Source organism: Syngnathus floridae, chromosome 7 (genome assembly GCF_059516105.1).
Source record: "Syngnathus floridae isolate MCC-2025c chromosome 7, RoL_Sflo_1.0, whole genome shotgun sequence".
NCBI lineage: Eukaryota > Metazoa > Chordata > Actinopteri > Syngnathiformes > Syngnathidae > Syngnathus > Syngnathus floridae.
Window position 1 is genome coordinate 18,861,618 of NC_142419.1, and position 25,396 is coordinate 18,887,013.

At 51.6% G+C, this 25,396-nt stretch overlaps 3 protein-coding genes across 10 annotated transcripts; 2 read left to right on the plus strand and 1 right to left on the minus strand.

The window, feature by feature from the left end:
- Positions 1 to 2: 2 nt before the first annotated feature.
- On the plus strand, positions 3 to 9,096 carry abcg1 (ATP binding cassette subfamily G member 1). 4 transcript variants are annotated; one of them, XM_088380525.1, is made up of 15 exons: positions 3 to 630; positions 1,089 to 1,335; positions 1,723 to 1,840; positions 2,290 to 2,536; positions 2,614 to 2,759; positions 3,216 to 3,339; positions 3,468 to 3,582; positions 3,859 to 3,992; positions 4,052 to 4,150; positions 4,242 to 4,410; positions 4,476 to 4,576; positions 4,958 to 5,116; positions 5,604 to 5,722; positions 8,127 to 8,251; positions 8,952 to 9,096. In XM_088380525.1, exons 1-15 carry the CDS (start codon positions 478 to 480, stop codon positions 8,981 to 8,983), a joined length of 2,088 nt encoding a protein of 695 aa, XP_088236651.1. In that variant the 5' UTR covers positions 3 to 477; the 3' UTR covers positions 8,984 to 9,096. The 4 variants fall into 4 exon arrangements, with proteins under 4 accessions (XP_088236651.1, XP_088236649.1, XP_088236648.1 ...); XM_088380522.1 differs by lacking the exons at positions 8,127 to 8,251; positions 8,952 to 9,096 and adding an exon at positions 6,015 to 6,517 and having other exon boundaries at positions 6 to 298; positions 457 to 630; XM_088380524.1 differs by lacking the exons at positions 8,127 to 8,251; positions 8,952 to 9,096 and adding an exon at positions 6,015 to 6,517 and having other exon boundaries at positions 7 to 630; positions 2,290 to 2,422; positions 2,486 to 2,536.
- Positions 8,625 to 12,600, plus strand: LOC148395892 (putative olfactory receptor 52L2). 4 transcript variants are annotated; one of them, XM_088380530.1, is made up of 6 exons: positions 8,625 to 8,756; positions 8,952 to 9,193; positions 9,975 to 10,458; positions 11,097 to 11,422; positions 11,508 to 11,661; positions 11,806 to 12,600. In XM_088380530.1, the coding sequence occupies exons 1-6, from the start codon at positions 8,625 to 8,627 to the stop codon at positions 11,977 to 11,979; spliced, it is 1,512 nt and encodes a 503-aa protein (XP_088236656.1). In that variant the 3' UTR covers positions 11,980 to 12,600. The 4 variants fall into 4 exon arrangements, with proteins under 4 accessions (XP_088236656.1, XP_088236659.1, XP_088236658.1 ...); XM_088380533.1 differs by lacking the exon at positions 11,806 to 12,600 and having other exon boundaries at positions 11,097 to 11,394; positions 11,508 to 11,689; XM_088380532.1 differs by lacking the exon at positions 8,625 to 8,756 and having other exon boundaries at positions 9,006 to 9,193.
- On the minus strand, positions 11,447 to 25,155 carry LOC148395893 (leucine-rich repeat and fibronectin type III domain-containing protein 1-like protein). 2 transcript variants are annotated; one of them, XM_088380526.1, is made up of 12 exons: positions 24,587 to 25,155; positions 17,124 to 17,223; positions 16,456 to 16,726; positions 15,769 to 15,969; positions 15,470 to 15,636; positions 15,170 to 15,410; positions 14,699 to 14,911; positions 14,306 to 14,610; positions 14,014 to 14,197; positions 13,586 to 13,784; positions 13,175 to 13,410; positions 11,447 to 12,021 (listed from the first exon to the last, which is right to left on the minus strand). In XM_088380526.1, the coding sequence occupies exons 3-11, from the start codon at positions 16,714 to 16,716 to the stop codon at positions 13,298 to 13,300; spliced, it is 1,884 nt and encodes a 627-aa protein (XP_088236652.1). In that variant the 5' UTR covers positions 16,717 to 16,726; positions 17,124 to 17,223; positions 24,587 to 25,155; the 3' UTR covers positions 11,447 to 12,021; positions 13,175 to 13,297. The 2 variants fall into 2 exon arrangements, with proteins under 2 accessions (XP_088236652.1, XP_088236653.1); XM_088380527.1 differs by lacking the exon at positions 24,587 to 25,155 and adding an exon at positions 18,190 to 18,450.
- Positions 25,156 to 25,396: the final 241 nt, after the last annotated feature.

The window sequence follows — 25,396 nt, forward strand, 5'->3', positions numbered from 1 at the left end:
TCAGTGGGGGAGTTTTGTTTGAAAGCCCCTTTCCTGTCGTTGGCGCGCTCCTGCCCCCAACCTTCCTGCTAAACATGTCTGGCCGCGCTGCTTTTCTGTAGTTGGTCGCGTCATCATATTTCAAGCAATTTGAGATTGTCTTTTAAAACAAGAACCTGAGGGCGTCCGCCCGGCCTCCAGATAAGGACTTGGAATCGATCTCTATTGTCATTGTCACACATGTACAACGAAATTGGAAAAGTGCCAACCGACGACTTGATGACGTGCCCGAGTTTCTGCCGATAGTAGTGACGCACAGGTAAGATTGAACTTTTTCACCTATTGTCAGAATTGCCACATTTGGCCAGCGAATGGTATCAGGCACTTGTGGAGAGAGCCAGGGCTTTTCCCTACTCCGAGGAAATGCTCACGGCAGGCTGACTGACCTTTGACCTGATCTTTCCCTGCGCCGCCCAGGCGAGGCCTAACGCTCCGCCCATGCGCTTTAGAGAGGATTGGCTGTGGGCGGGGCCTGGAGTCTCAGAACCCCGGGGTGCTACACTCACTCGTCAGCCGCCGGCCGTCGGGATGGCCTGCTTGGCGGCCCTCTGGTCGGCTCACAATCCGGCCGTCACCAACGCTGTCATCATGGTAGGAGTCGTCGCTCGACACGCAATTTGGACATCGTCTACCGCAATTAGCGCTGTGATGAGTTTCATTCTGATACTTGTTTTTCAATTCATTGACACATCAGATTTAAAAAAAAAATCAATCCTACTTTATGCTCCTTGATTGAAAAGCGTTTGCTTGACAGTGCAGCAAATGCATGACTCGGACTGAAGGCATAAAATGGGCAAAAACTGTTGAGTGCAAATGTGGTCAGTCTGTTCTGGACTACAGACGTTTGTCGGCGAGAGGCCGAAATGATCGAAAGGACAAAAAAAAAAAAAAAAACCCTAACCCTTGATCATTCATTTTGTGGAAATGTACGTGGGCTGTCTTTTTAACTCAACCAAGCGTGTCTGTCTGTGTGTGTGTGTGTGTGTGTGTGTGTGTGTGTGTGCGTGTGCGTGTGCGCGCGTGCGTGTGCGCATGCACCTGATCGTCAGAACACAAACGGGCCTCCGGACCTGCTGCTGGAACCACTGTCTGCGTTCGTCTCGGTCGACTCCCACGCGGACCAGGCGACCAACCGCGTGGTACGCCCACCGCCGTGGCATGTACGTCCTCGGATGGCCGACGTTGGTCTGACGGAAGCGCAGAGGTTTCGGTCATTGCCGCGGAGGCCGGCCGTCAACATCCACTTCAGAGACTTGGAGTACTCGGTCCGGGAAGGACCCTGGTGGAGGAATGGCGGTAAGGAGCACGTGCAAGTCGTCTTCAAAGTGCCGTCCAGCCGGTCGGAGAGCATGAAAAGTGTTGCCTCTTTGCCAGTCGATGAGAAGGAGATTCAACGGCGCTTCAACTGTTTGAGAGCAGATTGAAATGTTTTTGTTTGAAAGTAGAACTTCAAACCATGAGATGGAAAGGACATTTTGAGGCACCAACATGTTTTGGGATTTCACAAATGTTTACAAAAACATCAACTGTACTTTGTGCGTGCAATCTGCTAATCTGCGGCCGCAAATAGCAAGTCCAGATTACAGCCTGCTCATGAGCAAGATTAGAACACTATCGCTATCCGCCGTTCAGTGAAGAAAAGTAAACGAGCGGTCTTTGTCTGGGGGTTTGCTGTCTTCTCAGGTAACAAGACTTTGCTGAGAGGGATCTCTGGAAAGTTCACCAGCGGAGACCTGGTGGCCGTCATGGGGCCCTCGGGGGCCGGCAAATCCACTCTCATGAACATCCTGGCGGGCTACAGGTCAGCCCAGGCCAAAGCCTTTGTCTCTTAGATCAGATTCGGGTGGAGGAATCTGAATCCTTCTCCACCGGGGAACACATGCATTGCGTGGCTTTAGACTTTGCGTCAATTGGTCTGTGGCAAAATCAGGGCCTAGGCGCAAGAGAAAACAATGCTATCTTGTGTCCAACAGAAGAATAGAAGTGCTAGTTGAGTGAGTGAGTGAGTGAGTGAGCGAGTGAGTGAGTGAGCGAGTGAGTGAGTGAGTGAGCGAGCGAGTGAGCGAGCCCCTTGCACTGCAAAGTAGAATGACAGTTGCTGCTTATTTTGCTGTGGTTTTGCCAGAGGGTTAGGGTTAGGTCTTGTGCGCTCCAATCCCGATGCTTGTCGTAGCAGATCTGGGCGGGCGCTCCTCCGCGCTCGCAGGCCGGCCACGGCTGGGCTCGGCATGTTTTCCTTTTGGGTGACAGGGAGACCGGAATGAAGGGTGAAATCCTGATCAACGGCCATCCTCGAGACCTGCGATCCTTCCGCAAAGTCTCCTGTTACATCATGCAGGACGACATGCTGTTGCCGCACTTGACCGTGCAGGAAGCCATGATGGTATGTGCGGCGCGCTCACCGCTGGCCGTCGGCTCACCCTTTGCGTCCGTGTCGCTCGCGCAGGTGTCGGCCAACCTGAAGCTTCGGGAGAAGGAAGACGCTCGCAAGGAGAAGGTGAGCGGCCTGTTTTGCCGGGATTTGCGCTCCTGGCCAAGACACACGTTGCGGGAGCTTCTATTGTGCTGCGTCAGGTGTGCGAGATCCTGATGGCTTTGGGTTTACTGGACTGCGGCTCCACCAGGACCTCCAAGCTGTCGGGCGGGCAGAGGAAAAGATTGGCCATCGCCCTGGAGCTGGTCAACAACCCGCCCGTCATGTTCTTTGACGAACCCACCAGGTACGTCTAGTATACGCACGCACGCATGCACGCACGCACACGCCGGACGGACTCACTGACAGGACTGTGGTGTCAGTTCATGCCCTAGGCGCCAGACGGACTCACTAACTGGACTCTGGCGTCAATTCATGCGCCAGGCTGCTGATGTTTTTCAACTTAGTGATTGATTTGATATGACTGCTGAAAGTCAGATCTGACTCCATCACCAACTTAGTGATTGATTTGATATGACTGATGAAAGTCAGATTTGACTCCATCACCATTGCACTGAGGTTTTAGACTCGCGCTTTGTTTTTGACATTGAAGTATTCAGGAAAGTAAGTGAGGCAGTCATTTTTCCAAGGTAACTCTTCATACAATGGAACAATCAGTAAATTCCCCACATATAATGAATTGCTCGTGTGTGTGCGTGCGTGCGTGCGTGCGTGCGTGCGTGCGTGCGTGCGTGCGTGCCAGCGGTCTGGACAGTTCTTCGTGCTTCCAGGTGGTGTCTCTGTTGAAGGCTCTGGCCCGCGGTGGCCGTACGGTCATTTGTACCATCCACCAACCCAGCGCCAAACTGTTTGAACTCTTTGACAAGGTGCGCGCTACAATGATGTCAGCAGGTCACTATTACATCACCAACCCGGATATATATATGTATATATATATATATATATATATATATATATATATGTGTGTGTGCGTGTGCGCGTGCGTGCGTTGCAGCTCTATGTGCTAAGTCACGGACAGTGCATCTACCGAGGAAGCGTCTCGGCTCTGGTTCCGTACCTCGGAAACCTTGGACTCAACTGCCCCACGTACCACAACCCCGCCGACTTTGGTACTTAACCGGATAGCAAATACGGAATGTCGCAAAAGGTCAATCGATGCATTCCTGGACTTTTTCCAGGCCGGGCAATTGAAAACACATTGTTGCTTTCAAAACGGGTCGGATGTGACCCCCCATTTTTGTATTTAGCTGGTACCGCCACCTGTATTTCTAGTGGTCCTGATAGTAATGGCGACACGCAGATCGCTACCTGCGGTACTCGCATCTTTACTTTTCCAGGTGAACTAATGATAACAGCTTATACTATACAATGCTGACATGCCTCAGTTATGGAGGTGGCGTCGGGGGAGTACGGGGACCACACGGGCAGCCTGGTCCGAGCGGCGCGGGACACCTGGTCAGAAGGAGACGTAACAGAGGACCTTCAACTCCGCTCGCTCGTATGGCGGCGAGCCGACGAGGTGAGAAACAAACGCGCCGGCTTCATTCGTCCTTCAGCTAATTGCTGGCTGTCAATCAGGCGTGGTCATCCGAAGGCTGTCACAGCTTCTCGGCGAGCTGCCTGGTCCAGTTCACCATCCTGTTCCGGAGGACCTTCCTCAGCATCCTCAGGGACTCGGTGAGAGGAACGCACTTACTACGTGCGCCGGTACCGCTCGCTGGCTCGCGTATTGTGCTTTACCGGCTTCGGGACCGGCTTACATGCCTAGGTGCTGACCCACTTGCGGATGTCATCCCACCTGGGCATCGGGCTACTGATCGGCCTCCTCTACCTCGGCATCGGCAACGAGGCCAAGAAGGTCCTCAGCAACTCGGGCTTCCTCTTCTTCTCCATGCTGTTCCTGATGTTCGCCGCCCTCATGCCCACCGTGCTCACCTGTCAGTCAGTCGCCGCCACGCTGGCGTGTTCCGAGGACGATGACGCGTTGGTGTTCTTGCCGCAGTTCCCCTGGAGATGGGTGTCTTCCTGAGGGAACATCTCAACTACTGGTACAGCCTGAAAGCCTTTTACTTGGCCAAGACCACGGCTGACGTTCCCTTCCAGGTGAAGTGGGCCCCTTGTGTTCCTCGTACCGCTACTCCTATTCATACGGATCGGTTCCGTGCTCACGCTGGTGTCTTAACGCCCCCCTATCTCAAAATGTGTCAATCAAATGCGACGCGTCCGTTATGTTTTCCACAAGGACGGAAATGACCAGAGCCAAACGTGGTGAGTGTCTATTCTTGGATTCCCAATGATGACATGTGGGGATTTGAAGCCAATTCTCTTCCATATCAAAAGGAGCAATGAAGGCACCAGCGGAGCGACACTTGTTTCAGTCCAAAAACTCAGGGCACCAGCGTCGCACGTACCGTTCCGATACTTGCGATGCTCGTACTGGCACGTCACGTGCACTGATGTGAATCCTTGGCGTGTGTATCGCAGGTCGTGTTCCCGGCGTTGTACTGCAGTATCGTGTACTGGATGACGTCTCAGCCCGCCGACGCCACTCGCTACTTCCTCTTTCTGTCGCTGGGGGTCATGACCTCACTGGTGGCTCAGAGTCTGGGACTCCTGATCGGCGCAGCCTCCGCCTCCTTGCAGGTACTTTCAAAATGAGAGCGTGCTTCCAAAATCAAGAGTCACTTCGAAAGGCGTCGCTTCAAAATAAAAATGGTTTGCACGTTGTTTGCATAATGAGAGCTTGTGATGTCATTACAAACAAAGCGTTCCAGCGTTACTTTCAAAATAGGAGCCACTACAGGTCATAGAAATGTCAAAGTCAAAGTCAGCTTTATTGTCAATTTCTCCACATGCCAAAGACACACAAAGAAACCGAAATTTCGTTCCCCGCTATCCCACGGTGACAAGACATGGCCCACAATAGACAATCAAGTAAACAAGTAAACAACAAGTAAATGTATGTCTGCAGTTCAGGATATACTTTGACACTACTTGGGTCCTCAGGTCAGGAAGTTCTTTCAAAGTAAGTGTTGCTGAGGGCAACAAAGAAGCACTCTCAGAATCAATTTTGCAGCTGCTCAGAAAGGTGTCCTCCAAAAAAAAAAAATCTGATCTCCCTTCGATGCAGGTGGCGACGTTTGTGGGTCCGGTGACGGCCATTCCGGTTCTACTGTTTTCTGGCTTCTTTGTGAGCTTCGACACAATTCCGTGGTACCTCCAGTGGATGTCCTACGTCTCTTACGTCAGGTACGCCACGCCACGCCGGGGGGTTAGGGTTAGCTAGGCTGGCTTTTATTTTGGACAGCAAGCGGGTTGAGCATGTCCCCCTCAATTCTGGGCGTGGACTTGTGCCCAAAACACGAGCAAATCCAAGAAACGATTCACTCGATAGGTGGGAACGTTGGTCGACGACCGCTCCGTTGTTGGTCCACATGTTTATGTGCCCGTACATTGACCGTCAAGCGTTCCGGTGTGTAGCCACCTGGTCCAGACAGATCTCCTCGTGAGGACGCACGGATTGAGTCCAGGTGTCTTTCAGGTACGGTTTTGAGGGTGTGATCCTGTCCATCTACGGTCTTCATCGAGAGGACCTTCATTGTGATCGTCAAGAAACCTGTCATTTTCAGAAGTCGGACGCCATTCTCAAGGAGTTAGACATGGTGGATGCCAAGCTCTACTTGGACTTTGTAGTTCTCGCCATCTTCTTCTTCGCACTGCGCCTACTGGCTTATTTTGTACTGCGATATAAGATTAGAGCAGAGCGGTAGAGCCGGACTAGGAGACGCAACGAGACCGCCGGGGCAGAGAGGAAAAACCGAACTTCCAGGAGAGACGGATGGGTAGAATTAAACCACCGGCACTGAGAGTTAGAAGCAGACCACCTGGACCGAAAGGTTTGAACCGGAACACACTGAGAAAGCGGCAGAAGCAAACCACCGCTTCTGGAATGTACAACCAGACCACCGGAGTTGGGAATAGGTAGAAGTAGACCGCTGCGCTCGCTTGGTATGTAGAATTAAACTGCCACCGAGTTTAACAAGATTGATTGATTGATTGATTGATTGAAACTTTAGTGATCCTCGGGGGTGGGGAAATTCAGGCCCCAGCAGCATTCATACCACAGAGCAGGTATATAAGACACGCAACCCAATAGGCTCCTTCCTATAAGGCTGCCACACAACGGCGCCACAAAGAAAGCCAATAAGTGCGAAAGATAAAAGCCATCAAAGCAAAGCAACAAGACAAAGGCAAAAAGTAACAGCGGCCAACCAGCCATCCCTCAACACTGTCGATCACCGGAACCGGGAGGCGTAACCGGAGCTACGGGACCGAGCGCTAGAAATGGAGCACTGGTAGAGCTGAACCGACAAGTTAGGGAGGTAGGACGAGAGCAACGGAACTGAGCGCATCAAGACGCTCTTTGCTGAAGTCAAAGGTTCAACAGGTTTTTCATAGTAAAGACTTTGGAAAAACGTACAACCTAAGCCTTACTGCGGGTCCAGAAGAAGTCCTTTCAAAATCAAAGTGCAGTAGTTGGCGTGGAGACTGAGTAGGAACATCCCAGAACAGGAGCAGGTCTCCGCTTTGTCAAATGACAGGTGGCAGCCCATCCGCAGGGTGAACTTTTCCAGGTTTGTCGAATTCAAATAAAATGTTTGTCCTTTTTTCTCTCATACTAAATCTTTCAAAGATTAGTTGATGTTTCAGTCAGAGCCCCATGCTGTAGTGGAGTATGAGCAATGGTAGAGCAGAGCAGGATTATCTCCAAGCTACTAACGAGCACATCTGCGCTATGTGGTCCAAGGATGAGCCTGATTGGTCTCCTGGGTCCTGTTGTTGTTCCATCTTCTTCTTTGGGGAATGGTGATGGAACAAGCATGCTTTTGCCATCCAGTGACCGACCGCTCACCCTCGGGATTCCATTCATGGCCGAGCGAGACAACACGGCAGGCGCCGGTCAGCGGACGTAATGAAGCTTTCGAAAGTTTCAAATGCCGACGAGTTTTGCGAAGAAAGCTTCTAAAAACAACGTGCGGTCTGCGATTATTGGATTTATTGACACTTTTGCCGTTTTAAAAGGAAAATGTCAAATTTGCAACCACGTCTTGAGTGGATGGTAGGAGATTGCCTGATTCAGAATAATGTCACAATAGTGACGCACTTTTTTCCACCAACAATAACTTGGTCCAATAAATGAACAATCCCAGACCGTACAGCATCAATCAAATGTTCTAGACTCCTTTTTAGACGTTTTCTTCGCAAAAACCGTGACGCTATCAAAGTGTTAGGACCCCAAACGGATCTGAACACTCGAGCGTCACCGGCGGACTGTGTGGAAGAATAGAGTTTTAAAAAAAAAAAAAAATAATGCAGGAAACTGCAACACGTCCATGTAACAATACCGGGACAAAAATAAACGGGAGCGACGTGCACGAATTTACCTCGAAGCGATTAGCACAGCCTTAGTTATCAGACCATTAGAGGCGGCCGAGGAAGACCCTTTTGGGCAAAATTTGCTTCTTTGAGGCTAATTGGCTCATTTGAGGCTAATTAGCTTGCGCTAACAAGTTTCTCATGAGGAAGAGTTCCATTCCGGCGTTTCCATGATGAGACCCTGGAGTTTAATTTGGCTCGGTCCGACCACCGGCAGGCAACCCGTCAGAGAGCTGCTCGCCCGCCGCATTCGGGACCCGCTCATCCCCACGGGACCTTTGACATTGACCTATAAGGCCAAGTACGGAGCCACCGAGCCTTCTTGCGACGGACAGACGGCAGGTAAGGGTCGGAGGCGACCGCTCACTTTTGCTCGATGGCTTCGTTTTTGCTAGTAGGTAGTAACGGCCAAAGACGTTTCCTGTTTTTCAGCTTCATAATTAAAAGGATGACCCAGAAGGGTTTGATTTATAGTCTGAAGAAAGTGCTGGAACGCTTTTTCCAGCAGCCGTGGATGGGAATGGCCAGCCCGGCCGGCTTAGCGGCTTGCTTTTTTTTTCTGCGGCTAGCGTTCTCCTTGGTTTTTGCCTGTGAATTAGCACGATGCTCGTGAAAGCGGCTTGAGCCCCGGCCTAAATTGTCACGACTCGTCCCCGATCATGTCCATATTGTCATATTTTTGTCTGTGTGCTCGCCCCTCCCCTCCTGTGTGCCCATGATCAGTGTGATCATTCTCACCTGCCTCTCATTACCTGTCTCGTATTTAAGTCCTGTCTGTGTGTCACTCCCTGTCGGATCGTTGTGTGTTCATGTCATGATGTCTTTTTGGGTCCTGTTCCTGTCATTGGTAATGTCACCCTGTCTTTTTGTTTCACGTCTTTTTGGTCAGTCACGTTGTTCGGTTTTGTTAAGTCATGTCAGTTGCCGAGTCTGTTAGTTTGCGTTCTTCAATAGACCCTGGTTCAAGCTGCACTTGGTCGCTATTTCCACTCCGATCCTGACATAAATCTTGCCATTTACAGACAGCTCTTTTTTGCGCTAGGCTCTCGAGGGACCGTTCGGGTTTCCGAGTAATCGCGACGTCCTCTACGACGGGATGTCAGCCGAGAACTCGTCGCACAGCACCTTTGTGTTCTGCGGGTTCCCCGCGCTGGACGAGCGGCGCTGGGTCCTGGCGCCGCTGCTGGCCACTACCTCCGTCTTGGCGCTGCTGGGCAACGTACTTTTGGTTTATGTCATCGCCAGCGTGGAGCGTCTCCACAACCCCATGTACCTGATACTCGAGTACAGTAGATCCACCCGTGTGGCATCTAGCCATTGCACGCGTACAGTGAACCCCCATTACATCGCGCCTTCTTTCACGTTTGTGACCCGCTGGCGACAGGGTTTCTTTAAGCGTTTTTTTTCACAACATTTGGATATAATACAAATGTAGAGAATTGCTGTTGTAAAAGGGAACTATCGACAGAATACAATACAAGCTTGGCGATGGAAAGGGATTCACTGTACCGCACCGATGTACCATATATGCTGCTGTGCCTTGACTTGCGATTCAACTTTCTCCCGGGACCGAGCTCGTGACGCAAATAACGCTACCTGTACGTCTGAAGACTTTGAGCAGATTTGGAAAGGAGCCCGGGATACGCCGACGGTGCGTGCCGTTCAATTCATAGTCGAGGAATAGCAATCCAATCAAGGAGATGGATGAAACACTCCTCTTTGGTTCTCAAAGAACACAATGCACAACTGTGGAGGTAAGAGTGCAATCAATGGCAGGAACACATTTCAGTCAAAGACGCCTGCCTGTCTTTTTTGTCAGGGCACTCCGTAAGCGACAGGGTGCGCTCACGCATATTTACATTGGGTGGCTAGTTCGGTGTCAGCGTCTCGGCCTTGTTTTCTATGGCTCTCCCATTCAAAAAATCCTTTTAGCCTTATTATCGGTAGCCGGTAGCTCGAAGCTGGCGAAACCTGTCAGAGCCGTAAGTCAAAGCACCCCAGCAGCAGCAAGAGCAGCATGCAGAAAACTACCGTGTAGCACAAAGCATGTAGCACGTGTACCCAGGTACCTGCTGATATGCGCCCTGTGCCTGGTGGACCTGCTAGCCGTCGGCGCCATCATCCCCAGCACCCTGGTGGGTCTGCTGGTAGACGGGACCCGCGTGTCCCTGGCCGGCTGCCTGGCGCAGATGTTCGCCACCCACTTCCTGTCGTCGGTGGAGTCCACCCTGCTCATGGCTATGGCGCTGGACCGCTACGTGGCCGTGTGCCGCCCGCTGCGCTACAAGCAGCTGGTGGGTCGGCGAGCGCTGGTCACGCTGACGCTCTTCACCTTGGCCCGGAGCGGCGCCGTCATGGCCACCCTGGTGGGCCTGGCCGGCTCACTGCGCTTCTGCGCTTCTGACGTGATCCGCCACTGCTACTGCGACCACATGGCGCTGGTCAGCCTGGCCTGCGGCGACACCGGGCGCAGCGCTGCCGCCGGCGTGGCTGTCATCGTCTGCTTCGTGGGCGTGGACATCCCGCTCATCATCTTCTCCTACTCCAAGGTTTCCACGCTCTCCGTTTCAGAACGACGCTTGCCGTCATACTTGCGGATGGCAGAATGCGAGCACGGTCGGATCGACGATTGACCCAACACCAAACACGACTGCCGGCCAGACGGCTCAAGTCGTCACTGAAGCCTGTTTTTCTCAAAGGCTTTGCCTTACTCACTTTTGCCAGCCAGAAAGTATCCGTAGCGTCGTGGTGAAATGTTTACTTGACAGGTCTATCTCACTGGTTCGGAGACTTGTCAGCAACCCGATGGCGAGGCGAGGCGAATCTCTGCTACGTAGTCTCCTGGATGATTAGGTCGCCAGTGAGTTGAGTCGATTCTCAAAGGTTCTGTTTTTTTCCTTTTGGCTGCGCTCTGAGACATCGCGGCCTTTAATTCTCGCGGCCTTTAATCCTGCACGCAACTTAGGGAATCGTCCCCGCAAGGTCTCTGTGTCTTTGCCGGAGACATGGCAGTGTCGCTTTCGTACTTTGTCGCAGAGTCTCTACGACATCACAAAAAGGCGGCGGCGGCAGGTTTAGTCTTGCAAGACGTCGCCCTGGCTAGAGCGCAAACGGGGGCTCGGTCTCCACCGGTGAGATGGGCCCGTGAGCAATATTGCAATATCTCATCACTCGGTTGCTGACTCAGATCCTCGTTGCCGTGGTGCGGGCGGCGGCCCCCGGGGACGAGCGTCGCAAGGCCTTCCACACGTGCGGCACACACCTGATGGTGATGACTGTGTTCTACCTGGTCGGAAGCATCACCTTCCTGTCGCACAACCTCGGTCTTGCCATCCCCACCGACGCCAACAGCGCCATGGGGCTCCTGTACATCTTGACCCCGGCCGCCGCCAACCCCGTCATCTACGGCGTCCGCACCGCCGAGATCAAGAACGGCGTCTGCAGCCTTCTTGGCTTCAGGGACGCCACCAAGGCCAAGACCAAGGGCAAGATCTCGCCCGCCAACGCCGCCCTGTAGATGTCAAGATGCTCAACTGCTTTCACGATGAAAATACTTGTTTTATTTCATTCTTTATAAATCCCACTTTTGTCTTTTCAGTGAAAGCAAAACGTGTGGCTTTGTGGCGCTGCTGAGTAAAACAACCAAAGCAACCGAGAAGTGTGCTCAACAGAGAGCTCGTTTGGAGTTTGTTTCTCACGCAGTCCTCAAATGTCCAGACTCGGGTTCTTCCGTAATCTACACAGAACAAAAGGTACTGTATAGTGACAGACGCTCTGAGAATTATTCCGCCACCATGAATGTTTTTGCACCGAGTCGTCTTCTGGAATGTTCTAAACGGAACATTTTTAAAAAGAGCGTTCTTCACGCAATGTTCCTCGTCGGCTGTTCTCTATAGACCGCCGCTCGAGGAAGCGTCTTCACGGAAAGGCGATTGTTTCCATTCGACAATACGAGTAGTTCACTCGTCGATTCTGGCGAAGGAGCCGGGCAACGTGGGTCGGGCGTCCCAAAAGTGCAAAGAAGTCCTGGTGGTGCCAGAGCATCTGATGTGGACTCACTTTGCTTGTGAGTTTGGGTGCGCAGGGGGTGCTTCATGCAACCAGGAAGGCTCCTGCAGAGAGGACACGCCTGCGTTAAGATCGCTCGGCTATGGTGTGCATAGACTTAGCGTCAACGTCATTGTCATGTCAACTAACAGAGGCAGAAAAGATCTACTAGTTCTCCTCCAGACCAGCAGGGGGCAGAGCAAAACAGCCACATCGCAATTAGGCAAACTTCCTGTCAGGTGTCAGGGGTGGCCATAATTGCCTACAGACCGGTATAAAAGCCGGGGAACAAAGAAGTGAATGGCTCACAGCGGAAGAAAGTAGAGGGAAAGGGAGAAAGCAAAGAAAAGAAACTCTCAGTAAGCCCTCAGTTTCTGGTCACACGCAATTAGTAGGAAATGGACTTGGATGCTTTGTTTAAAATGTTTGAATTGTTTGCTTTGGGGTACATACAGGCTGTGTTTGTCTTGGCTTGAGTGGCTGTCAATTCATTTGTGGTTGCTTATGCGTCATGTGTCACTCATGTTTGTATGCAATCGCTGAAATGGATTGAACTCAAAATAATGCAACGTTTCTTTGTTTATCAACCTGACTAATCAACCTCCCAAGTAGTTGTGCGATAAACTGCAAAAAGAAAGGAAAAAGACGAAGTCCGAATTGTTCTTGCCTTCAAAGGACCCAGGCCCTTTTTCAAGTTGGGGCAAAAAAATGGGGAAAACTAACAACTTGACCGTTGAGAAACAACTTGAGAGTTAAGCAAAACTTGACACTCATCGTCAGCATGAAAATGTGCTCGTAGTTGAGCCACCGCACCTGCAGGGGACAGTGTTGCTACATAATGCCTCATCTGTATGGTTAAGTTAGGATGCCGTGTTGACCAATACATCGGAAGGTAAGGCGTACAGGTTATTTTAAAAGGTATAACGATTAAAACAGAGTGTATCAGAGTAATAAGAAATAGACAATGCAACAGTATAAGTACCTGAAGCAAACTTGGAAATCCAAAAGTAAACTAATTAGTAAGCTATTGCTCCAATAAATTAATATAGTTTTGCATGCAAGATTGTCTAGGTCAAAACATAGAAATAATACTAATAATGGATCTGATGAGAAAATTGGCATGTTTTAAATATAAAAAAAAGACCTATAACCGATTTGAATCCTAGGAGTAATAATTCATGACATTAGCTACAATATCAAAAACAAAATGCTACTCACCGGCGCGAGACGATGCTGGTCACTGCCACGCCCTCCTCAGCCTGGGCACCAGCGGCAAACCAAAAGATAAAAACAGGGAGGGGCTGTGGAATATTGGCTTTGACAGACAGTTGCTTCCCTTTGTTATTGCGACGCCGCCGCTGCGCTCAAATCCACAACGGTCGTTCCCCTGAGGCCGGTGGCGGTAGCGGCGGCCGGCAACCCGTCCGCAGACAGCTGGCGGCCTTTGTGTGCACCTGCCGAACAAAAAGAGCATCACCGATGACACGTTTGCCACACCTGAAAAGGCACCTTTCTGTGGCTTTTCACTCGTTTCCACTCGAGCATCAAAAGGAGATACATTTGTCAGATGCTAGAATAGCGTGAAAAGTAGCCCAATCCAAACGTGCCAAGCTGAGCTTCCCTTGTCACCTTGTCCGGGTGAGGGCAGGGCGGTGGCTCCGCCCCCTCCGTTGGTCTGCGAGCAGACATGGGCGTGTCGGGCGTCGGTGTTGTGTTTGTGGTGGTGATTGCTGTGCAGCTTGTACTTCATCAGCAGAATGAAGATGAAGACCAGAACGGATGCCACGATGATGCCGCCGAGGATCAGGATCATGGTGCCACCCAAAAACTGAACAAGCCAAACGCCAAGGTCAACATCTCAACGCACGCACACGCACGCTCACACAGACACACACACACACACACGCTCACACACACACACACACACACACACACACACACACACACACACACACACACACACACACACACACACACACACACACACACACACACACACACACACACACACACACACACACACACGCACACCGCCAGAGGTAAAGAGTGCCCCCTGCCTGGTCTCGTATGGAGTGACACCGTCCGTACTCTGGTTCGGTGGCAAAGGCGACGCATCCCACCATCTTGGTGCCGGTCAAGGCGGCGAGGCCGTCGTCGTAGATGGCCAGGACGCACAAGTCGTAATCGCGGGAGGACGCCAGATCGCTCAACAGGAAGTACTTGTGATTGGCCGGGATCATCCTGCAGCCAAAGCATCCATCCATCAATCACTCCACGCATGATTTTGGACAGGCCACAAGACCCGGGCGGAGGAGCCGTCCGACGACAGGCTAGGGTGGGTGAGCTCACCTGTAGATGAGGACGTCGTCTGCAGAGCTGTTGTACTGGATCTGGTAGGTGCGCACGCCGGGAATGTGGTTCTGCGCGGGCCACGTGATGAGGGCGGTGCTCGCCGTTAGTTCGGACACGCTGACCCGCTGCTGGGCGACTCGCGCCTGACCGCCGTTGGACTTGATGGACGTGGGCACGTCCGAGGGCCCCGGGTCGGCGTCCGGCTTGGGCTCCGAGTGCGGCGAGGGGTTGACCACCAGCTCCACTGGCGCCGTGGCCTCGCCGGCCGCGTTGGATGCGATGCATGTGAACTTTCCGGAATCCTGCCGGGAATCGGAGGGGAGGGGCTCAGCATGGGAGGAGGGCAGCGCCTCAAGAGAAGAAGAAGGGGCGGCGTCCCTCCCGGCCCACCTTGACGGAAGCCTTGAGGATATCCAGCGAGCCGTTGTCGTAGCAGACGGTGCGCGACGTGTTGCCCAACAGCTTCCCGTCGGGACTGACCCAATGGGTGGAGGGTTCGGGGTCGCCCATGGACTTGCAGCGCAGGCTCACCTCCTGGCCCTCCATCACAAACATCTTAGACGTGTGGCGAGTAATCATCGGAGCTTCGCACACAAACTCCTCCTGTAGCGAGATGTTCAAAAGAGGTTGTGAAATGAGAAGGTTGCTATGGAAATGAGCGCTCTGTATTTGACAGCTGTTTGTAATGTTGAAAAGTAAAGGAGGAAGGAGGTTCATCAATAACTAGCGGCGTGCGGCGAGATGTCTGGTATTTGGCTGAGCTGTTGCCATTCAAATCCTTCAAACTAACAAATTGTTAGGAGGCTCCATATCCAAACAAAGCTCTTTATCCTAGCCACAGCCGCCGCACCAGCGTCACACCTCTCTGATGGTCCAAAAGTACTTCCCGGCGAGGTCTCGAGGGGAGGCGCAGGTCTCCAGGTCATCCTCGCGGGTCAGGCGCCGTAACCAGACCAACTCACAGTTGCAGTGCAGCGGATTCCCGCCAAAGCTCAGGACCAAGGCGGTCAACGGCGAGCCCTTCATCTTGGCGTACACCGGGATGCGCAGGAAGAGGGGGTCGGGCGGGATCTTCTTCAGCTTGTTGGACGTCATGTCCAGCCTGGACAAGACGGAACGCTAGGGACGGAAACCTCGCGGGTGCCCGCCTTTTGAACTCACCTGGCCAGCTTGTGGAGGTTGGAGAAGATTCCCTCGGGAACGCTCTCGATGAGATTGTGGTCCAGGCTGAGTGTGTTGACGCTTGCAAGCATGGAGATGGTTTCCCACGGGACGTCCACCAGATTGTTGTAGCTTAGGTCCAAGTCCTCCAGGGTCTCCAGGAAGTCCTGCCGGGACAGGATGGCGTTCAAAAGAATGGAGGAGTTTGCCTTTTTGAATGGAGCTGGACGGAGCTTCAACTGGGGCGACTAGCGTATTCCACGCATGTGTGAATGTGCCAATGTGAATCAAGAAGTGACCTGAAAGGCTCCTTGGGAGATGCGGTGCAGCTGGTTGTTGGCAAGGATGAGGTGACGCAGGTTGACCAGGCCCTGGAAGTGGGCGTCGTCCAGGCTAGTCAGACGATTGCCGTCCAAGTGGAGGGCGTGCAGGTCCTGGAGGTCGGCGAAGGCCAACGGCCGGATCTGGCTGATAGTGTTACGGCTCAGCGTCAGGTGGATCTGCCGCCACGACAGCAAACAAACGGCTCAGGCAGGATGCTAGCAGGGTGTTGTCATGGAGACCGGCGCCAGATTCTATCATTCGTAATGGTGATCTGCCCTTTTATTAGCGACTCGACTGACGTTGGTCTGGAAATGAACTGAGGTCAGATCTGGCCAGCCGCCGCAACCGTAGGTCGTACGTGACCGTTGCGCATAACGTCACGCCGGTAGCCGAGGCACGAGCGTCACTTTCTTAATTGAGGCGCTCGAAGTGACTGGAACTGCTGGATATGTTTCTCTCCTTCTACGGCTTAGCCCGCCTGGAAGCTATGCGCCACCGGCTTGCAGCGGCCCATCATATCGAAGCAGGGCGAGAACAATGGTTGGATTCCTACAATGGCTGTCTGACTGCTAACGTAGTAGCTCACGGCCAGCAACGCCGTTGACGCGGCGCTGACAAAATGTCACACCGCAAAGGAAGGAAGCTAGTGAGGACGTAGATACCAGGCTGGACATGTTGGCGAAGTCTCGGTGCCTGAGCGTGGTGATGAAGTTGTCCATGAGGCGCAGCTCGGCCGTCTGTCTGTCGACGTTAGGCGGCACAAAGAGCAAACCCGTCTTGGCGCACAGAACCGTGTAGGACGGAAGCAGGTTCTGACACGTGCAGCGCTCGGGACACAGCATGGATGACGACGCGCCGCTCAGCGGGACCAGCCAGTACGCCGCCAGGAGGACCGGCAGGGGCGGCGGCCAGCGGCCCCCCATGGCCCCGCTCCTGCTGGCGCACATGTGTGAGCAGCTCAACGAGCAGCAAAGAACTCCACAGAACGACCACAGTGTCACAAGATGCGCAAGGTAACAGCGTTGTACTATGTCCTAAAAGAGACGGCTAGAACCGTGCGACATTGTACGGGTCACAGGAGCTGAAACGACCCAACTTGGCCTCAGCCTTCACGCAACAAAACATGACACATACTACGTGTGTGCGTGTGTGTCTGAATGCGTGTCGACATGCCTGAAGACCAGTGACTGCGTTTTGCTGCAGGCTTTGTGGTCCCCCACTAGATTCAGTGTATCGACATCTAAGAAGGACGCTAATGCAGAATTTCTTGTCATAACGCCGCCGCACGTGACATCATCAAGAGCCTCGGCCAATTATCATACAGTCGTACCTGAGAAGGGGCGGTCCTCTTCACGTCGGGTGTGGCTGCGGAGGCGGGGCTAAAGGCGTCCCAAAGCCCTCATTGATTCCTCGAGGTGTTTGTCGTTGGCCTGCGGGCGGTAGAGAGACAGACGGGTGCTGATGACGGCAAAGTACTATGGAATATTTTCAAATCCTTTCAAACTTTTGCTGACAGCAAATTACTGTCATTTGCTCATTTTGTTCATATTGTTTATCTGTCTGATATCGGCCGAAAAAACAGCAATATGTACATCCATCACATAAATGTATAAATATGTCTTGGTTTCGTCAGTGTCACGTCTCGTCCCCAGCCGTGTTACTATGTGTCTAGGTTGTCATGGTTTCTGTCAGTCTGTGTACTCGCCCCTCCCTTCCTGTGACAACTCACAAACCATGTGCTAATCACATTCACCTGCCTCTCGTTACCTGTCTCGTATTTAAGTCCTGTCTGCGGGCAGCGTTGTTTACATGACAGTATTAGCACGGGGGGTATTTTTTTACTTCGTTTTCTATGATGATTTTTTTTCTTTTTTCTATTACAGCCCATCCATTGGGGCTGTAAATGGGGCGAGACTACCAAACAACTCAAGGATGCCGAAGTGGAGGGATCAAAATGTCCCATGTTGGATGCATCAAGCCACACAACTCATTGCACCAGAACCTTAAAGAAGTGCCTGGTCGGATTTCCTTTTTCATGCAGTGTTATGGAGATGGTTTCGCCAAAAGACTTTGTTTCGTTAGTGGTTCGGTGCCTTCATTCTATGGAAACGACGGACACAGTAAAGCGGTAAGCTCGAGATGACACGGTAAGCTCCAGATGACTCAAAAAATAATACAATTGTATTTCACTTTCATAATATTGCGTGTCGATGCAGCTGTTTTCATAGCATTCTTTCTGCTGATTTTAGAGCTGTGCGCTCTATGTTTTCACTTCTTGTATAGTTATATTCTTAGGGAACACAATGTCTTAAATGTATTCGTTAGCTTTTCGCTAGCGCTAGCATTAGCTCACTAAGCCGTGTATATAAATATTTTGAGGGGATTTATTTTCTTACATGTTATGCACGTATGGACGTCTTCAGCCGTGGACATCTTTTAATCAATCAAAATGTTTGCGGCGCAAGTAAACGCTACCTCGGCTAAAAAAACTACAAATATGTCGACCGGAAAGGGAGGTGCTGTCGATGCTGAGAACGAGGTCCTCGAGCCGTTTGTCCGCTCGATGGTCGTACGCATCTTTTCTGAGACCCCGACGCGCTTGGGTGTCGCTGCTGAGTCCGCATAAAAAAAAGGAACGCCAAGCAATCACTTGTCACGTAGCGTGTGCCTTGCGAAAGTATTCGGCCCTCTTGAACCTTTCAACATTTCGCCGCATTTCAGGCTTCAAACATAAAGATCTAAAATTTTAATTTTTTGTCAAGAATCAACAACAAGTGGGACACAATCGTGAAGTGGAACGAAATTTATTGGATCATTTCAACTTTTTTAACAAATAACAAACTGAAAAGTGGGGCGTGCAATATTATTCGGCCCCTTTACTTTCAGTGCAGCAAACTCACTCCAGAAGTTCAGTGAGGATCTTTGAATGATCCAATGTTGTCCTAACTGACTGATGATGATAAATAGAATGCTCCTGTGTGTAATCAAGTCTCCGTATAAATGCACCTGCTCTTTGATAGTCTCAGGGTTCTGTTTAAAGCCCAGAGAGAACCCTGAAGACAAAGGCACACACCAGGCACGTCCGAGATACTGTTGTGGAGAAGTTTAAAGCCGGATTTGGATACAAAAAGATTTCCCAAGCTTTAAACATCTCAAGGAGCACTGTGCAAGCAATTGTATTGAAATGGAAGGAGTAATGTGGTGAAATGTTGAAAGGTTCAAGGGGGCCGAATACTTTCGCAAGGCGCTGTAGCGTCTTTGATTTGTTTGCAAATTTTGCCGTGCGCTCGTTGGCTGCAGCAGGACACATGCGTTCACATTTCTTCTTTCCCGAGAAACAACACGCAGGCATTTATGTATGCACCGGTGTGTGTGACCCTTCCTGTGCATAATTCCTTCCTGCTTCCCGCAGTAGGCGGGCGTGCTGGAGCCCTCAACTAAGCCGCTTTCCACCACACAAACCAAAAGATAAGACGCCACTTGCATTATTCCTCCCGCCAGTTGGGATTAAAGCGCGCGCGCGCGCACGCGCATTGCTTGAGGATGAGTGGTCGCCGGATGGTTTGTGACAGCGAGTTGGAGCGGGCATGTTTCACGTAGGGTTGTCACAAGAACAGATACTTCCGCTACCAATTCGGTAACACGCAAAAAATACGTCGATACCTGCTTTTTTTGTGGTACCGCTAGAACCGAATATTTAACTTTTCATTCGGCGAGGGCGCTGTCGATTGTTGCCAGAACTGAAGGGGGCAGTATGGAGCAACAGTCAGCGGCGCTGAAGAAGAAGAAAAACTTGCGGTATTTCATATCAATGGCTTCAGCAAGTGGGAGTGGGAGTTCAACACGCCGGCCGGTGTTGCAGGTTAACTTGCTCCCATGTTATCTTGCTTTCCGTCTCCAGTTGCGCTCGTTAGGGTAAAGCGGATTGCGCAATCTTATATATCTACTATAAATGTATTATTTATTTATATAGATGGATTTATATAAAGGCCGGTCCGCGAAAATATTTCTGACACGTAACCGGTCCGTGGCGCAAAAAAGGTTGGGGACCACTGGTCAAAACAGCCCTTTTGTCTTTAAGAGATGGCCATGGTACCACCTGCCAGGTGGAAAATAGAACACGCATTCACGCACAGTGACTACAGAGAAGTTCCATTAGGAAGGTCTTCCTGGAGACAAAGCTTATTTTTAGATGACACAGATGCACACGCACTCAACACACTCACGCACGCGCACACTCACAGTTTCAGGGTACGCACAGCACAAAGATCAAAGCTGGTGTGTTTCTAAAAACATCAACAAGCATGAACGACACAAAATGTGGCCACGGCTCTGCTTATGAAATATTGTCTCTATCTGCGGCGAACACGTTAATGGAAACGCTCACCCAACTGAATTTAGTCCAACTTTTTCTGGCCCACTCACTCGCATGATATTCGTTCACGTGGGTGTTGTCACGGTCCGTCTTTGAGTTGCTTCGGATGTTCGTTTGTTTTCTGGCGCGCCTGTGGTCAACGTCTGTCTGGGCAAGTTATTGTGCGCACGCACCTCTTCTCGTTTGCTCATTTCCCGGTGTCCTCCTACCCTTTGTGCCTCGTCCTGGTGTTCCACGTTGAGTTGTTTGTTAGTTTGTCTGTATTTATGCTGCATCTGAGGGAAGCGGGAAGTTGGACATTTTGCTTTCCGCTTCCTCGCATCTTTTTAGCTTGTATTTTTTAACTTTTTATTCTATTGTATTTTATTTTTTTATTTTTTTGCACAGATCGGTTGGCACATTTCGTTGTACATGTGTGACAATGACAAGATCTATTCTATTCTATTCCGTTTTGGGTCATCGTCCCCTCGCATACCTGACAAGTGTACTATGTGTGCGCGTGCATGCGTGCGTGTGAGATTTGTGCTCTTGCGTGTTTGTGTGAGTGTGTGTTTTGTGCACAACCACAAGACAGGAGGCTATGTCTATCAACTGCCATTGATATGACACTGTGCAACAGTGTGCTGTCAGGCATGTATTTGCGTGCGTGTGCAGGCGCACATTTGTCTGTCAGTCCAGTGAGTCAGTCAAGTGTGCTTCAATCAGATTAAGGCTCAACATCTCGTCGTCCCTGTGATTCCAGCCTGGGGGCTTCTTGGCGATTGGCCTGCGCGCGCACACACACGCGCGCACACACACACACACACACACACACACACACACACACACACACACACACACACACACACACACACACACACACACACACACACACACACACACACACTCATGGACGGATAGGCACGCATGCACACACGATACGAGAGCCCGGCAGCGACCTGATGAGTACCCATTTTAAAAAAAACTCTTGCACACAGCTGTCCACGTGCAAAAGTGCTGATTAGCATCAAGTGTTGGCTTGGTGACCTGATTGGCAGCCACTGTAGCTGTGTGTGGAAGGAACTAAGTGAGAGTGTATGCCCGTGTATGCCCGTGTATGCGTGAGTGTGCACAGCGCTTTGATGTTGGCGCGAGCGGGTCTGGGAAGCCAAGCGGCATGAAGCCAGCTTTTGACACACTGCAGAGGCCTCTTTCCTGTGCGGCGCTTTTTCATCTATGATGGAAGCACAGCACAGCACAGCCGGTGTCCATTCTCTCGCTTCAATGTATTGAGGTGATTGGTTCATTATAATGAAATATTGGCGTATGTAATGATGTACGTATTTTTACCTTCAACGCACACGCGTGCGCACACGCACTCACACGCACACGCACACTTGTACGTGTACATACACACGCACACAAAACAAACACAGATGTAAGGTAACAAAGTATGTACACACAACCAAGCGTGAGTGCACACACAGGCAGACACATACACCAACATACTCACGCTAGCCGCTAAGTGGCACGCCTGCCGCTTAAAAAGTGTCTCGCTACGCGCGGTCAACGGCTCGCCACGGGCCTTCTCGCCTTTCCCCGCTCTCAGCCGTTGTTAGCAGATGTTAGCAGCACGCAGTCAAGCGGCGCTAATGCGAGTGTTAGCGAGGGCCGACATCCGGATGAGACGCGATGTTCATTTTTCCATTTGTATTGTTACTTCAGATCCCTCCAAAGAAAAATGAAACTATGGCAAATGAAGTCATTGGTCAGCAAAAAGTTATTTCCAGCTTTGTCTTCTTGTTATTTGTGCTAGTAGGGACTCACACACGCATGCACATATGCACGCACATGCGCACCCCCCCCCCCACACACACACATACACTCACACGCACGCACCACCCACACACACGCGCACCCACACACGCAGCCACACCCACGCCTACCCAGCCACACACACACACACACACACACACACACACACACACACACACACGTACACATGCCGCATTAGAAGGCCATAAAGAGACAAAAGGAGGATTATTTTCTTCACGCACTAAAGCGTGGATTAGTCATCTGCTCTCTTAATAGAAAACTGACCTCAATAATTCATGTACGTGTGCGTGAGCCAGTGTGCGACTCTATGCCAGTGTGTGCCTTTGAGTGCCAATTCAGTTACTTGACAAAGCCAAATTATTAGCAACGGTTGTCGCTATGTTGATCAAGCGCAAACACTAATATCATTCCATGCAGTAGACTCGGGAACGATCGCATCGAAGGACCAAAAGATTCATTTGGCAAGGAGAGATCGGTCCGTACAAAGTCCATCAAGAATCCTTGGAGCGGCTATTCCGTCTTCAAAATAAAAGCGCACTAAATGAGCCACAGCAGATACTTTGATGGAAAAAATGCAGCAAATGTGCGGATTGGCCCCCGTGACGGGCCGGTTCTGGCCCCCAGGCCATATGTTTGATACCCTGGCCTGGCGCGTGTTCCCACGTGTGACTGCGTGCGCTCGCATTCACGCAAGTGTTGTTGTTTGAATTGGTAGCCCATATGAGCCGACGTTTGCCTATTTAGCATCTTGTGCTAAGAGACAATCGTGGGGATCAACCAAAAGTTTGTGATTTTTAATTGATGATCAGAGGCTATGCTCATGAATATTCACGAGCAGAGGCGACAGCTCCTGAAAATTCAAAAGCTGAATTATTCACACACAAAGAAGGCCGTAAATTGTGCCGCCCCGCAAAGGAAGTCCTCCCGCGCTCGTCCAAAGCCAAAGTCAACTAGACCCGGCGGACTCGTAAATGCGCTAAACCGACACAAACGAGCTAGCGGCGGGCCAAAGCGTACGTGCCGCCATCACCGTAGCTGAGTCAAACGTCAGCATCGGCACGGGGGCTGCCGCATTCCGTGTTAGCGCCATGGCTCCTTCGCGGGGACCGTGGGCCCGTAACAATAGCCCGCGTTCAACTATTTCAATAGCAGCCTTCGCACCCGTATGGAAGGAGCCTGGCTACAGATTGTCCCCGTTTTATTTGAGAAATCACCTAACTTGTCCCAGCCGTAGCACCCAACAATGACAATGAAGCTCAGAGTGCACGCGGGTCGGGCGGCATACGCATACGCATACGCAGCAGCAGAAGCGGCGTATAGAGTCCCGTATCCTGCAAACGGCGCTAACGACAGCAATATGAAACGTCAGAGCAACGGATGTTGTCAGCTTTTTCCCGACATGTTTTTTCGCTAAGGCCGGCTGGCGTGTTTGAACGAGGTCACCCGGCGTCGGCCTTGCCTTCAATCGGATGATTTCGAGAAAAATCCCATTTTCCCGCCCACGGCGCCGCTCATCGTGGATTAGGGCCAGGATAAACACACACGTACACACACATGCGACACGATGGCATCTCGTTGGTGTGCAGATGCGGCCGAGCTCGACCGTGCAAAGAGGAAGGATCGAGAAAGTGAAAAGACAAGCTAAAGGCTCCAAATAACTTGACCCGGAGCTATTTTTTTTTTTCTATTTTTTTTCCAAATCTGACCCAAGCGGCTTTCATACATATCAGATTTTCAGTCTGAATGGCCATGTCGCATTCCACACTTTTGGCTGTGGATCATCACTCCAAGCTCTCATCGACACAAATTCAAGACACAAGGATGGTTTTAGAGGATCATCTCAAAAGCCTGTCAGGCGTTTGTCGTCCTTGGTCGGGAAGGTGCAAAATCTGGACCAAAATGGAGGCATTGTCTCGACGGGTGTGCCGGCAGCCATTAGCCGCTAAAGCAATATAGGGGAGGCGGAAACCGCAATCGTTCAAATATGGCTGGAGCAAACGAGGAAAGCACAAAGGAGAGAAAGAGTATTTAAAGAAGGAAGGAAGCAAGCAAGGAAGGAAGGAAGGAAGGCAGGAAGGAAACAGAGGGGCTTTAATGTAGGAAGGAAGGAAGGAAGGAAGGAAGGAAGGAAGGAAGGAAGGAAGGAAGGAAGGAAGGAAGGAAGGAGTTTTATAGTTGCAATTGGAATCGCATTATGAAGAGAACATTGTGGTTGAGAACATGTGACTTCCTCCGTGCTGTTCCATTGCCAAATCCAAGGCCGCCCCCCCCACACACACACACTCACCCCCCTTTGCCTCCTCCCCTGGGGCTTCTCATACTCGCCCTGATGTATAATAGATGAGGCGGTACAAGCACACACGCACGCGCGCGCATTCCTGCACGGTGGGAGGGGGAGGCGGCTTGGGAGGCGGCTTGGGAGGCGGGGTGGGGGGATATCAGTGCATGTATCGCTGCACATGCGCGCGCGCAGGGGATAATGGCAGCGTGTAATCAGATTACGACGATGATTCACTTCCCGCCAATTGAGGAAGAGATCAAAGGCTGCGTCCTTGTACGCTGCCAATCATTCAATCAATCAAAGCAATAAAATAAAAGCTTACCGTCAGCCGCTTTGTGAGGATGTCGAAAGGACACGGCTGGGGAGTGGTGCTTGTTTGTGCGCGTGGGGGGGGTCCTTGGTTCTAGACGGTCAGTTGTGGGGTGGGTGGGGGTGAGAGGGGAGGAGGGGCCGCGTCGTGCAGCGCCGCGCCGCGTCGCGTCGCGTCGCGCCGTGCCGTCCTGTCAATCAAGCATCTGAACAAGTAAATCCCATTGCAGATTGTGGAAAGCCTGCAGATCATGCACGTGCTCGCCTGCCTCCATCCAGGCGGGCGGGGTCCCGGTTCCGCTCGGCACCGATCGATAACACGTGATAACGCAAAAGGAGCCAATAATCACGTCTACTCTCTTCCTGGCGCCTCCGCAGTGCGCACGCCGAGCCTTCCGTCAGCTCGCGCGTGCTCTTCTCATCCCGCCAGAAAACGCTCCTCGTCTCCTCCGAGCATCTCCCAAATCTTCCTGGCTGCCTTCCTTCCTACGCTCCTATCTCCCTTCCTTCCCTGCAAAGAGCAGCCACGCCAAGTGGGAGGCTCTCGTGGGCGCGCACGCACAGTGCACGAGCGAGGCGAGAACGCGCAGAAGCGAGCGAGCGAGCAATAGAAGAGGATTGGAACAGAAGGACAAGCCCTGCCCTCCGCCCACCGTCCATCTGTCAATCACTCCACGAGCACACGTCTGTCGCGTGGCCCTCCGGGGACAGGAGCGAAGGAGCCGCTTGAGAGCACGGATGCAAAGTTTCCATTTCAATGGCAATGAGAGAACATGACCAGCATTCATTCAAACTTGATTTGAAGGGGACCGCTTGCGTTGCA

What these genes read in the sequence shown, in the direction of transcription:
- abcg1 (XM_088380522.1), top strand. Translation starts at nt 478, where the DNA reads ATGCGCTTTAGAGAGGATTGGCTGTGGGCGGGGCCTGGAGTCTCAGAA. An exon ending in CGGCTGACGTTCCCTTCCAG is followed by an intron (nt 4,577 to 4,957) that starts GTGAAGTGGGCC and finishes TGTGTATCGCAG; the next exon opens with GTCGTGTTCCCGGCGTTGTA. An exon ending in CAGCCTCCGCCTCCTTGCAG is followed by an intron (nt 5,117 to 5,603) that starts GTACTTTCAAAA and finishes CCTTCGATGCAG; the next exon opens with GTGGCGACGTTTGTGGGTCC.
- LOC148395892 (XM_088380530.1), top strand. Translation starts at nt 8,625, where the DNA reads ATGATCAGTGTGATCATTCTCACCTGCCTCTCATTACCTGTCTCGTAT. An exon ending in CCCATGTACCTGATACTCGA is followed by an intron (nt 9,194 to 9,974) that starts GTACAGTAGATC and finishes ACGTGTACCCAG; the next exon opens with GTACCTGCTGATATGCGCCC. An exon ending in TCGCCCGCCAACGCCGCCCT is followed by an intron (nt 11,423 to 11,507) that starts GTAGATGTCAAG and finishes TTGTCTTTTCAG; the next exon opens with TGAAAGCAAAACGTGTGGCT.
- LOC148395893 (XM_088380526.1), bottom strand. Translation starts at nt 16,716, where the DNA reads ATGGGGGGCCGCTGGCCGCCGCCCCTGCCGGTCCTCCTGGCGGCGTAC. An exon ending in TCTCCCAAGGAGCCTTTCAG is followed by an intron (nt 15,637 to 15,768) that starts GTCACTTCTTGA and finishes CTGTCCCGGCAG; the next exon opens with GACTTCCTGGAGACCCTGGA. An exon ending in GTCACTCCATACGAGACCAG is followed by an intron (nt 13,785 to 14,013) that starts GCAGGGGGCACT and finishes TGGCTTGTTCAG; the next exon opens with TTTTTGGGTGGCACCATGAT.